Source organism: Oratosquilla oratoria, chromosome 7 (assembly GCF_046742065.1).
Source record: "Oratosquilla oratoria isolate Oo_2021 chromosome 7, ASM4674206v1, whole genome shotgun sequence".
Lineage (NCBI taxonomy): Eukaryota > Metazoa > Arthropoda > Malacostraca > Stomatopoda > Squillidae > Oratosquilla > Oratosquilla oratoria.
In genome coordinates, this window is record NC_134783.1 from 40,237,350 (window position 1) to 40,250,588 (window position 13,239).

At 43.8% G+C, this 13,239-nt stretch overlaps 1 protein-coding gene across 5 annotated transcripts in view; it reads left to right on the forward strand.

Annotated features, from left to right (window-relative positions):
* LOC143027090 (cyclin G-like) overlaps positions 1-13,239 on the forward strand; it is a 90,938-nt gene that overhangs the window by 69,628 nt on the left and 8,071 nt on the right. Inside the window, exon 1 of one of the 5 annotated variants that reach the window (XM_076188050.1) lies at positions 4,383-4,595. The exons of 2 other annotated variants lie outside the window; for them this stretch is intronic. In XM_076188050.1, coding sequence (XP_076044165.1) covers positions 4,585-4,595 — 11 coding nt within the window. In that variant the 5' untranslated portion in view covers positions 4,383-4,584. Of the gene's footprint in view, positions 1-4,382; positions 4,596-11,953; positions 11,973-13,239 lie in introns of those variants that run through there. 2 more of the 5 variants (XM_076188045.1, XM_076188049.1) reach the window with 2 other exon arrangements.

The following is a 13,239-nucleotide window of genomic DNA, read 5'->3' on the forward strand; positions in this document are numbered from 1 at the left end:
ATACAATAATAGCCACACGTTTTTCAAAGTTGACTCACCCGTCTTTGAACTCGTGGGCTCCCTTCGGCGTCGCCATTCAAGTGACCTTTGCCTTCGCCCCGTGACGAAGGAAGGAGGGAGGGAAGGAGGATCTATTTTTGAACAGAAATCTGTGCGAAGTCGCGTCGCCTGTAACGTACTTAGTCTTCTTAAACCCTTTTGCTTACCGCGGTCGTTTTTAACTTCGTTCTGCTTGTCGTCGGGCGATTTTACTTGCGAACGAAGTCTCCGGCAGCGAATGAAAAGGTTACGTAGGGTCGCCTTGGGTCCTTTCCTTATGGGAATGATTGAACTAGCTTTATGTTGTCAACAGATTCGGAGGTCCTATGGACCAGTCACGGATCTTCCATGAATTCTATGTAAAGAATGTTGATCACTTGGTCGCTTAAGTGTCACCTTGGATTGAAAGGCAGGGACTCTGTTAGAAATTTGTCAAAGGTGTTGGTGGATGGGGTTGGGGAGAAATAAGTGTAACCATGAATAGTACTGAATATATGCAATCTTTTTTGTTTATTTATTTGACTGTCAAAGTAGGAGTTCACTCCAGCTACGCCTTGGGGATCTAGGTTCTTTCCAAGTGTACTTGTGGTTGTGTCGTTTATATGGTTCTTGTTCGAGTCTCGTATGAAGATTCACCCAAGCAATTGTGGTCGAAAAGGATTCAGAGATTGTACGAAGTCCATGCGGACATTCTGGCCATCCGATAGATCGTAATCATTTATGATATCCCTTTTTGTATGGTAATGGCGTATTGTTTTCCACGTGTTCAGCATTATGATCAGGACATCTTTTTTCTATTATATTTTCTCTACTCTTTTTTTTACCTCCCCTCTGTTCTTTCCACTCTTCTCTCACCTTGTCTCTCATCTCTCATCTCCAGACACGACGCACAACTAGAATAGCTGAAAGTTTTCGAAAAATTAATAGAATGGTTTTCGCACAAGAATAATATTAAATAATTTAGACCCAGGAGACTCGGAAAGGAGGTAGGGAGGGGGAGGGGGTGGTCTGTAATGTTCAGTACTCGTACTTTAAAGTGAACCTACCGTGATTCTATGCAAGGTCTCTAATGGTGAGATTTACCAGTGAGATGGAAGACGTTGAGAGTAACTTAATCTCGCCCCGACGTGGATCTACAAAGTTTTATGGTCAAAGAAAAGCCGGCACAGCTCGCGTGTAAGTTGAGACAAAGAGCCTTGTATCTTTTGCACGGTAACAAGAATGAAAGAATGTAAACAGCTTGTGCGAAAGGATTGAGGGAACACTGGTTTGCAAGAACAGTACGTAGAGTTCGTATAACATTGAAGTGAGAGTGTGAACGAGTGTTGGTCATATCACAAGACTTGTGTTCAGTCACATGACGAGGACGTTGCCCTGCACACGCGCGCGCGCACACACACACACACACACACACACACACACACACACACACACACACACACACACACAAAACAGAATACACAACACACGTTTTATGCTTGTGCCATATGTAGTCTTTTACCACATGACATTATGTGGGTGCACTTTTGGTAGGATCAACGGCCTCTGCCTGCCCTCCTATGTCTCCCTCCCCCTTCCCCCCCCCCGGCTCCTCCTCTGGCCCCTCCCCCGCTCCTCCCCCTCCCAGTTCCTCCCTTGTGTGGTACTTTTCCTTTACGTAACACAGAGACGCTGCGTTAGACCGAGGTAGCATTCCATACAACCTTAGTGACGCGCAGGGGCAGAAGACCGGCATGAAAGTACTGATGCAATGAAATTGGATTCTCTCACCTCTCTCTCTCTCTCTCTCTTTCTTTCTTTCTTTCTTTCTTTCTTTCTCTGTCTCTCGCCCCCTTTGTCGGTCGGTCTGTCTACCATTGTGCGCGTGCGTATACGTGTACGTCTCGGGTATTACGTAAGCATCAGGCAATTGAAGGAAGTGTATACGTAATATGTAGCTGGAGAAGAACCCGTGCCATTGGCCTCTGCATTTTTTTGCAACCTTGATGGTGTTCATGAGGAATTTGGTTACACCTGGAAACTCTTTAACTCTTCCTCCTTATCTCCCTCGCTACTTTCCATCCTTCTCGTCCGTCCTCCTTCGTTCTCCTCTCCCGGCCCCCTTTCCTTCTCATCTTCCATTCATTCTCTCCACCTCACCTTCTTCCTCGTCCTTCCTTATTTTTCTTCTTCCTCATCTCCCATCCTGACCACCCCTCTTTCCTTCTTCTCTTCCTCTTTATGTTTTCCACTCCCCTCCCCTTTGTCCCACTCCATCATTTTCCCTCTCCCTGCTCATCCTCTTTTCTTCCACCCCCCCCCCCCACACACACACCTTTGCTCCAGGCACCCTTGCCGCACTTTAAGCTCTTTTCTTCGAAGAGAGGTAAACCCTTCATTGTAAGGGTTCCTCTGGGTCTGGAGGAGGTACCCAAGTATTTTGGAAAATGCCCCCGTACTTTCTATGTAAACAAATAGTGTTGATATATATATTATTTTTTGTTTGGGGGTCGTGACTGGGTGTTGCGATTAGTTGTATTTTGTTACCGTCAGCCGCCATGGAGGAGAGAGAGAGGGAGGGCGAGGACGACGTCGGGGAAGGCGCCGACGACGTGTTATCGTACCGGCACATCGGCCTTATTGTACTGTCACGCCAGCCAGGGTCGGCCACGAGACCCCACGAGTCTTCGTCCTTATAACCTCTTCGCCCTTTCCGCGAGCTGCCTTATCCTTGGACCCTCGCTGCCCCTCGGGGATCGTTCCCTTTTCGTCTCTGCTCGGAGCTTTTCTCAGTTGAGAATAAAATGATGTGGGTGTTGTTGGGATTTTGTGCAATCCAATTGGCCACGATTTATTTTTTATTTATTACAATCAACGCCGATGTTGATGGCTTGGCATTTCTTCTGTAATTCAATCATCCCAGATTTGTTGTGTGTATTATATATATAAATATATATATATATATATGAAAAAGGTGGAAAAAGAGAGTCACGGGTCTCGTTCCGAGTTTATTCCTGACCGGTTTCGCTTGTAGCTTGTAGCTTCCTCTGAAGAAGCTACAAGCGAAACCGGTCAGGAATAAACTCGGAACGAGACCCGTGACTCTTTTTTTCCACCTTTTTCAACTTGTCACATCTCAACATATATATGTATATATATATATATATATATATATATATATATATATATATAATGTGTGTGTGTATAATAATGTTTTAGCCAACCATCTCCGAAGAGACGTTTGAATGGGATGGGAGACTAGATTATATGTGCGATTGCGTGTTCATTTAGTTAATCTTTGATCTCTCGTGCCCTTTTCTTTTCTATTTATTCTTTCTCTTTCCTATATTTAGTTTGTTTATTTATTTAATTCTGTTTATTTCATTCTTGCGGGTGTTTCGTGGAAGAGCGCGTCGGTTGACGGTTGAAGTGCCTCCGTGGCTGAGGTTTGAACTGTTGCTCCTCCGCCCGAGGCTGTGGTCGACTCTGGCAACAGAGGTCTCGGGTCGCGTCGATCCGCGTCTTGGGAGTTGTAGGTATCTACTACCTCCCTGGGCCAAAGTTGCAAGTTCACAAGACTTGTTAGTTTGAAGCACGAAACCCCAGAGCTGTATTCTAAAACCATCCAGGAAACAGATTCTTCCTCTATTAGGAAATGTTTCTGAAGGTCCTTGCCCGTTAAGTGTGCAGGTTTTATAGTATTGTATGCATAGTCAACCATCGTAAAATTATTACGTAAGGAAACCATGTGCTTTCAGTAGTTATCAGTAAGACGTGTTTGATTATATTGTTGAGGATTTTAGTTATTTTGGAGGAAAAGTAGTTTACTTCGTTTCAGTTTTATAGACCGTGCGAAATGTGACGTTAAAGCCTTGTTAGAGACGCTATGCGGGGGCATTGGCCACACACACAGTCGGAAACGGCAACTTTAAACATGGGAATAAAGTTTTTTTTTTTTTCCGTGGTGAATGTACATGTTTATGTGTTGGGGCGGGGTGGCTATATATTGCTAGATATCTCTAAACAAACTGGTGATTAGTGAATATTATAATTCCCTTTCAGTTAACGTTTAATGTTGCGTTGGTGTAAAAAATTGGATTGGTGCTGTCCGTTGACTCATGGACTGTCTGCGCGTCGTTGTTTAGCGTTGTTGTTTTTTCAAACTTCCTCTCCCACCAAGGCGACTGTTAAGCCGAGACTGTTAAAGGGCTGCCTTGTTTGTATGCGCGTGCGTTGTGCGCATGTGCGTAGGCGTCATTCTTAGTTCTCGTAGGGTGTGTGCGACTGTCCAAGAGTCCAGTGTCATTTATCGTACAGTCGTGACCGTTGAAACGTCCGGTAATAGATATCTCCGCGACTTGGCTGTGATACTGGGTACCAGAAATTACGTGCCAAGACGTGCATTACCTGTATTATCGTGCCTTCTATAGTGTAGTGTTGCCGAGTAAACTGAGGACCAATTTCGTCTTACGGTTTTTCGCCGAAAAAAGTACATATCAGAAATTGTGTTCACAGTAGTTCTACATTTTAGAATGGACTTCGATCATCCGTGGACGAGATGAGGTTATGATTCCAAGGTAATTAGCTTTGATAACGAGATATTTGACGTGTGTGTGTGTGTGTGTGTGCGTGTGAGAGAGAGAGAGAGAGAGAGAGCGAGTGTGTGCTTTGTATGTGGGAAAGTATTGTTATTTACGCTCGGTAAATAAAACAATTACGCTAGCGCGCGTGCTTTGTATGTTTAGACATATATTTGAAAGTTTGTTATTGTTGTAGCAGTTTATTGGAATAAGAAGATATTGGATTGCTTTTATTAAGATTGAATGGTTTTATAGAAAGAACTTGGGCAATGAATAAGATCGAAAACTTGTTTCCAACATTTTGAAGTCCGTGTGTGCGTGGCCACTTTTACCTGTGTGCACAGATGTGTACATAGATGCCCGCTGATACATGCACGGCTTCTCTCGTGTGAGTGCCAACACAGCGCGTGCAGTGAACACACACAAACACGTACACGTGGCAGTACGTGTTCATATTAACATGTGTACATTTGAGTCAGTTCCCATGTATTTGTGACTGTCATCTGTCAAGAAATTGGAGCAAGTGCGTTTTTTCCGTCGACGATTATACGAACCAGTATATCAGAAAATGTTTACTGACGTCCTAAATCTAATACCCACTGATGACTACCACAGCTCCCTGGGATTCATCCACTGCAGTTTAAGTGTGTTGGAACTACGATGCTTGTATACGTGCAGACAGAAACGCGCCACTTTCCGGAAACGTTCCCGCGACGTGGGTTCGTTGAAACAAAACAAAAAAAGATAATGACGAAAGCAAGACAACAATACGTTGTGGGTACACTGGCCTATTGTAGAATTGATAAATTATCGAGTGATTGTCAGTTAGTAAAACCAATGTGTATTTCAAACACGTTTCTTTAGTTTACAGTCATGCATTGGCAACACGTAGGGAAGGAGAGTTGGGTTTTTTCTGTAAACGCTCTGACGTGATCGAAAACTCAGAAGTCGTTTGACAACGGATGTAGTGTGTCAGAAGACCGTCGTCTTGTCATCGGAAATTTACCACGCTTATGGGATATATTATCCTCAATTTCGTCATCGGTAATAGTAACTTTGGCTGAAGACCATTGTTAAGTGCGTGTGTGTGTGCGTGCGCGCAACACTGCGTACGAGACTCATTGGTCTGACAACGGTAACACAGGTGGGGGAGAGGTAGAACCGTGAACTTTCAGCCTACAAAATGATGGATTTTTTAGATTTTATTTATTTATTTTTTATGGTAGGTAACTCCTACACAGCGGTGGCATACTTTTGATTTATTTGCTTTGGATGCTTGGGTGACAATTATCATTAATTGTATTTATTTGGTGAGGTGGGCACTAGGTACACGCGCACGCACGCACACATACTTCACTCCAGGATTCTTTCCATCATCTGAAGACAGTCTTGGTTGATGATAATTATAGTTGACAAATACTATAAGTACGTTGCTGTTAGAGCTTAAATCGTCTTAGAAGAAAAGAATCTGTTGTTGTATAGAGCAACAGCTGTAATGGTTCTGGCTCTACATCGGTACTGTGGTTTGAAGAGGCAGTTGTTGGTTTTCGAGAGATCTTGGCATTGATCCGAGAACTAATGGAGGTCGTTTAACGTTTCAGAGGCATTTGGTAAGTAGTGAAAACCATACTTAAAGAGCCCCCCACCCCACCCTCCTCTCCAAGCTCTCTGTCGCCCAAACGCAGTGAAACTACGTGCACGCATACATGTGTTGTCGAAGACTCGTACACGCGCTCTCACACATGGCCGTGCTGGCGTTCCAGTGAATGCTGTTTTTAATAGGATTGTCTTCATGCCTTGCTCGTTCAATACTTCTTCTTCCTCCTCGTCTTCCTCTTCTTTGGTTTCTGGCCTTGTTTGTGGGAACCCTTTCAGCCCAGGGTCCGTGCGGATAACTCGGAAGAAGAATTCTAAGCATGCTAGCGTGAATCCTTTTAGGACCGAATGTGTAATACAATTGTGGACTTGACGAAATCCAAATTTGTGCAGGTCCAAGAGGCGGGACGCTGATCAGTACCCCGCACACGCGCGCGCGCTCACACACACACACACACACACACACACACACACACAGTTGTTGATAAACTAAATAGAAATGAAATAGCTCATGGTATTTAGCTCCATGGGTACAGTGTGCCTTAGACTATTTTATTTGCTGTCAGAGTTGGGTGTTTTTGTGTTGGAAATCACACATAACGCTTCAATCAATACTAAGCTGGGTTGTATTCGTAATTATATCTGGTGGTATAATCGGAAACGTGCTGGTCTCTCATTTGGCTGTGGGGTTCGAATCCCGCACCTCTGTATTCTCATCAGTGACTTTTAACTGGCCCAGCAATCTAAGCGCACATGGCTAAGGTGAGCCTCGGCTGGTGTACTCTCCTCATCTGTACTTTGCATAGAGGTACATGCATGCGCGCGCATATTAAGAATTTTTTTATCATATAAATGTGTTACAGAGGTATCGTTGAACTAGCACAGCGTCCCCTTTCGTCTCGTTAACCAGAATGAATTTGATAAAGTTGCTCCCGGTCTAAATGGTTTAATAGAGATTAACCATAACTCCTTAACTGCTGTCCCCTCTAAACTAAAAATGTATGGTTTAAGTCGTGTTCAACATGTTACGCTAAAGTTCGACAAGGTCCAGTGGATTAAGGTACTTAGCCTGCCGAGCTCGCAAGTTGAGATTCGAGAAATCATCTCTGCCAGAGGAAATGGAAGAGATAAGATTGGCTTCTGCCGATACAGTCCGAAGAAAGGGGGCCCACATCTGCGAAGTCGTCCTCGGTTAGGGCGAGAGGACGCAAAATCAAGCCATCATCATCACCATCATCGTTAGCGTCGTCGTCGTCGTCGTCGTTACAAGACGTGCAAATTCTCAAAAGTAATAGGCAAAGCAGTCACGCGATATTCGTATAATGTCACTTAATATCCATCATCTTCATCCATGCTTTTCCCTACATAACTGTCGTGCATGCAACACACATCGAGATGAAAGAAATCTTACAGGGCTGAGTTGAACTGATGAAAGTTTATTGTAAAATATAGGGAACAGGGCGCGCGTTTACACACACACACAAACGCACTTACACACACACACACACACACACACACACACACGGACGCACGCACGCAAACCCACACATATTAATAGAATGAGCTTTATTTTCTTGTTTCTGGTGTACACCAGAACGTATGACCTTGTAGCAGTTTTAGCAACAGTTTGAACTTGAAGAAAAAAGTTGGGTGGGGTTGGGTGTTCAAGTGTTCAACTCGTTCTAACAAAACTTGTCCAGTTTCACACAGCGCGATTTGAAGAGTCACTTGGGCGAATCAAAGAGCTGAGGTATTAGGAAATAGCTGGAATACCCAAGACAGATAGAAATAATAGAAAGGACATAATGGTAAAAACTCCTAATCCAAAAAGGAGAAAGATAATTTCCCTAACTGTTCGTAAGATACTTACTATATGTCACAGTAACTAACGTAATTAAAAAAGTAAAATCCTTGTTTTGTAAAAATGGAAGTGGCGAAAATGGGCAGTGAATGTTAGCAAAAATTATAGATAACTTGGAAGTTTTATCGTTTCACGACGCCCAACAGACGGGTTGGCGTAATTTTTACATTGGCTTTCGTTGAACATTTTCTACAATGTCTCGCACAGAACACCACCGATGAAATTGTAGCACCGGCATAACTCCCAGCGCGTCCTAATTGACAGAAGTGTCTTGACTTTGTCTCGTGTGTCTCCCACACGGCCCTGTTATCGCCCCAGTTAAGAAAAAAAAATGTTCCTTGACGTCCCTATTCAGCGCAGAAATCTTCCTCTCGTTTTCTAGACAATATTTCGTTATATCGGCTTGTGAAGACTGAAGACGGCAACTTTCCGATCTCAAGACGAATGCCCTTGAATAGTGGAGAACCATTTTTCAAATGACCTTCAGACTAAGTTCCTTCTCTTCACGAGATTTACCCCCCCCCCCGACCGCCATATCCAGAACACTTTTTAACAATAAATCCATATCATCCACCTTGTCAAACGTATACCTAAAATATCTTAAACGTTTTTGTTTAAACACTTTCGTAGCAGGCGTTACCATGTAAGGAGATACTTCTACTTATCCACCAGATGTAAAACAGGTTCGTACACTTCTGGCAACACTGCAGTACCCGTGCACCAAATGCATTTTTGACAACCTCGAACACAAATACAGCAATACAGTAAACACGGTGACGGATGGTGTTGTCATAACACAAATAGTTCATCAGTTGTAATCGTTCAGATAACTCGTACACAAAAATGCAAACAGGATGGCAGGAGAAGCCGCTGTTAATTGCAAAACATTTTTCATGACAGAACTTTGCCAAGTATTTTGTTCTTAGTTGTTTTTAGGGTTCTGGCGGCGAGCGAAACGTAAAGATATGCCTCTTCCTCGCATGGCATTTCCTCCACCATTTCCTTCGATTCGCCATTTTTAAACATTCTCGTCAACATCGAAAAACGCGAGTATTCAAAGCACACACGTACACGGAATACACAGGTTAAATTTTTAGAAATCACAGAAGCACTACCGACAGGAGAATAAATCAGTAAATAAACAATAAGCCTACTCGAACGTATTGCAAAAACAAACTACACATACCCTTATTCATGCTACATATATTATAGATTGAGGCAATACACGTGTCATATAACGTACCCTTTTTGTATAATACGAAAATCTGAAATTTCATATGCACAGACGAATATTGGTACACCGAGGAAGTAGATTATGAAAATCTATGGAATACTGAAAATGTTAAAACGATGAATCTTGAAAACAGAGATAACCTCGGGATTATTTCGGAATGAATATAGAATTGAGGAAGCCGGCTCTCGCAAAAAGTGGCGTCAGAAATTTTGAATTTACCGGAGCGGGAGTACGCAAGGAACCAACGGTTGAATCGACGAAATAGAATGAATACGGTGGAATGTAGGGAAATGGATACAAGGAAAATCAGATAGTAGGAAAGATAGAATACTGATCGCCCGCATACAGGCTCAAAGGCCCGGACGTCAGTTTGCATGTGCATAGTCACATACACACACGCACACGACCATAAGGCAGACAGAGGGCAGACGTCGGTCGCTTGGTGTTGATACTCCTACACGCACGTTGGCGGAGTGCATCACCTCCGCCACCCGTCCGTCCGTTAGCCCTTTAATTTCAAACTGCGCCGTGAGTCATGGTACTTGGTAGCTCTACTCCGTAAGCGACGTGCACGATATAAACACCAGGTGTCATGAATGAAAGTCGTCTTCTTGTCATGAATTTCTTGGTGGAAGGTTTGGTTGGTGACGCTGCTTCTCTTAAGCTGACATTTTAAGAGGGAACTGTGTAAGGTTTCTCCTTGCCGCGCTTGAGTTCCTGCTCGTCAAGACTTCTTCACGGCGTCATCTTTTGTGAAAGGGATGTATGTTGACTGTACCTTGAACTTTAACTAGTAAGAAGAGTTTCCGTGTATAATAACGTGTTGGCAACCCACCGTTTTTTATTTTAATAATTAACGGTCACATTCAGTTATTGATTTTGTAATGTGGCAGATGTACTTTACCATTGTGTCTCGTGGTCGACATATGGGAGCCAAGGGTTGGTGCTGTAGGGTGTGGATCCAAGTGTATTTTGAGTGCACATACAAGCCTTAGAATAGGGACCGGTTCGTAATTTTTCATTATGCTGTGACAGAACGAGAACAGGGCGTTCTTTGTGTTGCCTGGATGCTTGCGTTTGCATTGATGGATGGTCGCATGAATTTCTAATGTACAAGTAAGCATGTAGGAAGGGGAGGATTGGTGGCAAGTATACGTACAAAGAGGTTATGTGGCTGTCCAAAATGAAGACTGGGTGTGTCAAGCTCGCATAGTACCTTATCCCCCCCCTCTCTCTCTTTCTCTCTGTTTACCTCCCTCCTCTCTCTCTCTCTCTCTCTCTCTATCCCTCTCTCTCACTCTCCATCTGTTACTCTCCTCCATCCTCTCTCTCTCTCTCTCTCTCTCTCTCTCTCTCTCTATCCCTCTCTCTCACTCTCCATCTGTTACTCTCCTCCATCCTCTCTCTCTCTCTCTCTTTCTCTCAATCTCTTTCCTCCCTCTCTCACTCTCCTCCTTCCTCTCTCTTCCCTTCCCTTCCCTTCCCTTCCCATCCCTCCCCTCCCCTCCCCTCCCCTCCTTCCTCGGCGGACGTTCGCAGCCGGCTCCACCTTCCCACTCGCACGGGACGCTGCACGATACGTTTCGGCAGCGATGCGTTTTGTCGCCTTCAAAAACGATGACGAAGACGCAGACGCCATGGATGCCCCATATGGTTGTAGTCTGGATTGTTGTGCACAACATATGGGGTATCGATTTTGGGTATCCGGTACCACGGCGGCCGTGGCCAACGGTTTCGCTTGGGGGAATCGATAGCTGACCCAACCCGGGTTGTAGGCGGGATCATCTCGCACTGGTTGTGTCATCTGAGTTGGATGACAGGCGGATCGTGGTGTACTCCCCAGAGTCAAAAATGTATTCAATAAACCGAATGATATGCTTTAGTTTCAGTTACAGGAAAATACGAGTCCAGGCGTGTGTGTGTATATATAATGTGCGTGTGTTTATTATGATAACGGCGGAACGAATGGACTGCAGTGGGCATTCATTTCAATCGTAGTTCTATCACTAACGTCTATAATTTTTGCCTTGGCGAAGTTTCGCAAGGAGCTAGGTTGAGTTATTGATTCGTAGCACCTTGTGTCTCTTGGGTCTTAGTAAGAATTTGAAGTTGCTATGGCCACTTGATCAATGTTGTTTGGAACCAGGAAGACGTTGATAATGCAATTTCAATAGCCCTTTGCCGCCATCCGTTCTCTCTCTCTCTCTCTCTCACACACACACACACACAATGTGTTGTTGGTGTAGTGATTAGCGTCCTGGGCTACCATATTTCACGCCGCACCTATTGAATATGATGGTGGGTAGCTTCAACTCGTGTTGCAAAACTATGAGCAAAGGGGTGGTGGGTGGAATGTCCCATTATTACCCATTGATTGGATACAACTATAATCTCTAATCAGGGAGGACAACTGTCGATAAGAAAATTAACACGTGATCTGAACAGAGCATGCAACAAAACACGCACACACGTACATTATCAGGGATCGCTGTATCGTAACGTGCAGGAATTGTTGCGTCACCCAGGATCATGTCAGGACTCGCGCAGTTTAGAAACGTATCGAGCGATAACGTTGGCAGCTCGTTTAGAAAGGTTTGGTACTCGAGAAGCCTCAGCAGTTCACTTCTGTACAGTGTGTATCCCCGAAGAAGATTGTCCTCCTCTCTCCTAGTAATAGTATTAGGTAAGAATATATTTTTGTAGAATCTTCTTTCCTCCTCGCGATGTTGCGCGTGTAAACATGGAGAAAGGGCACGCTGCCACAAACGTGTTGACGGGATTCCACGACCGTAGTTCCATTATTTAACGCTGCACTAGAATTATTATTAACGCGCATGGTCACAGGATCTCGCCATTACTTGTATTTATTATGTACACGATTTTTTGAAGTGTGCATACGTGTACACCATAATGTGTAAAGTTGGTAACTGCGATGTAATAGTATCTAAAATGACGAAATAAAACCAATTGTATTGCAAAATTACCTGTATATTTGTTAGTATATGACAGTAATTAACCAGATATTCAAGCTTCCGTGGATTCAAAGCAATCCAGTTCAAATTAAGTTGGGAAAAAGTTGACTCTTGTACCGCTCGATTTTTTTTTTTTTTTGGGGGGGGTGATTAAAAGTGATTTGACGTTTCCTCAGACAAAGCGACTCCGGAGTTTTTCCAAGAGTTCAAAGGTTGACGTTGCTTTCAGCAGTGAAAGATGAAGAGAATATAAGGTTAGTGTCGGTCCTGTACAAATGCATACGACGTTCGGCAAGTGTGTAGGCACCCGCACAATGCCTTATGCAGTCTCACACCTACAAGATCATGAAACTGGTTGCTGATGTTAGTTACATTATGGTTGCCATTTTTGCAGCTGTTTTACAGAGGCGGGATATAATGTCGTATAACTGTGAAAGAGTTATTTTTTCAATGGAATGACCCAGAATTAGTCGGAATTAAACCGTTGAACAAATCACTTGGCGGAAAACATTCCTTGTGAGGGCGAGCAAGCTTGGGGTCCCTCACTGTGCAGCTGTCAGTGAAAGCAAGAGCTCTGCTCACAGATGTCGTTTTCTCGCCCGTTTTTTAAATTATTTTCATCCAGGACTGGACATTGAGGACAAAGAACTTTTTATGTCCATGATTGTGAATGCGCATTTGTTTGCAGGGAGAGTACTCGGTAGGAAACTTTATTGCCAAATATGGTTTTACTTCTAAGCAAATGCTCGCGCATTATATGACCCACCTCAGAGGTACATTTTTGTTTAGGACGTATAGTTGTTGGTGACTTCGACAAAACTTACTTGTGTGTGTGTGTGCGCGCGCGCAAGCACTGGGGCCATGCTTATCTTAAAAGAGAACAGAAGAGAACATGTTTGTCGTTTATTTATCGCCGCGAAGATTGGACCCAACTGTTCGATAGATGGCTGACGCAATATGACGTCAAGCCCGGAAGTT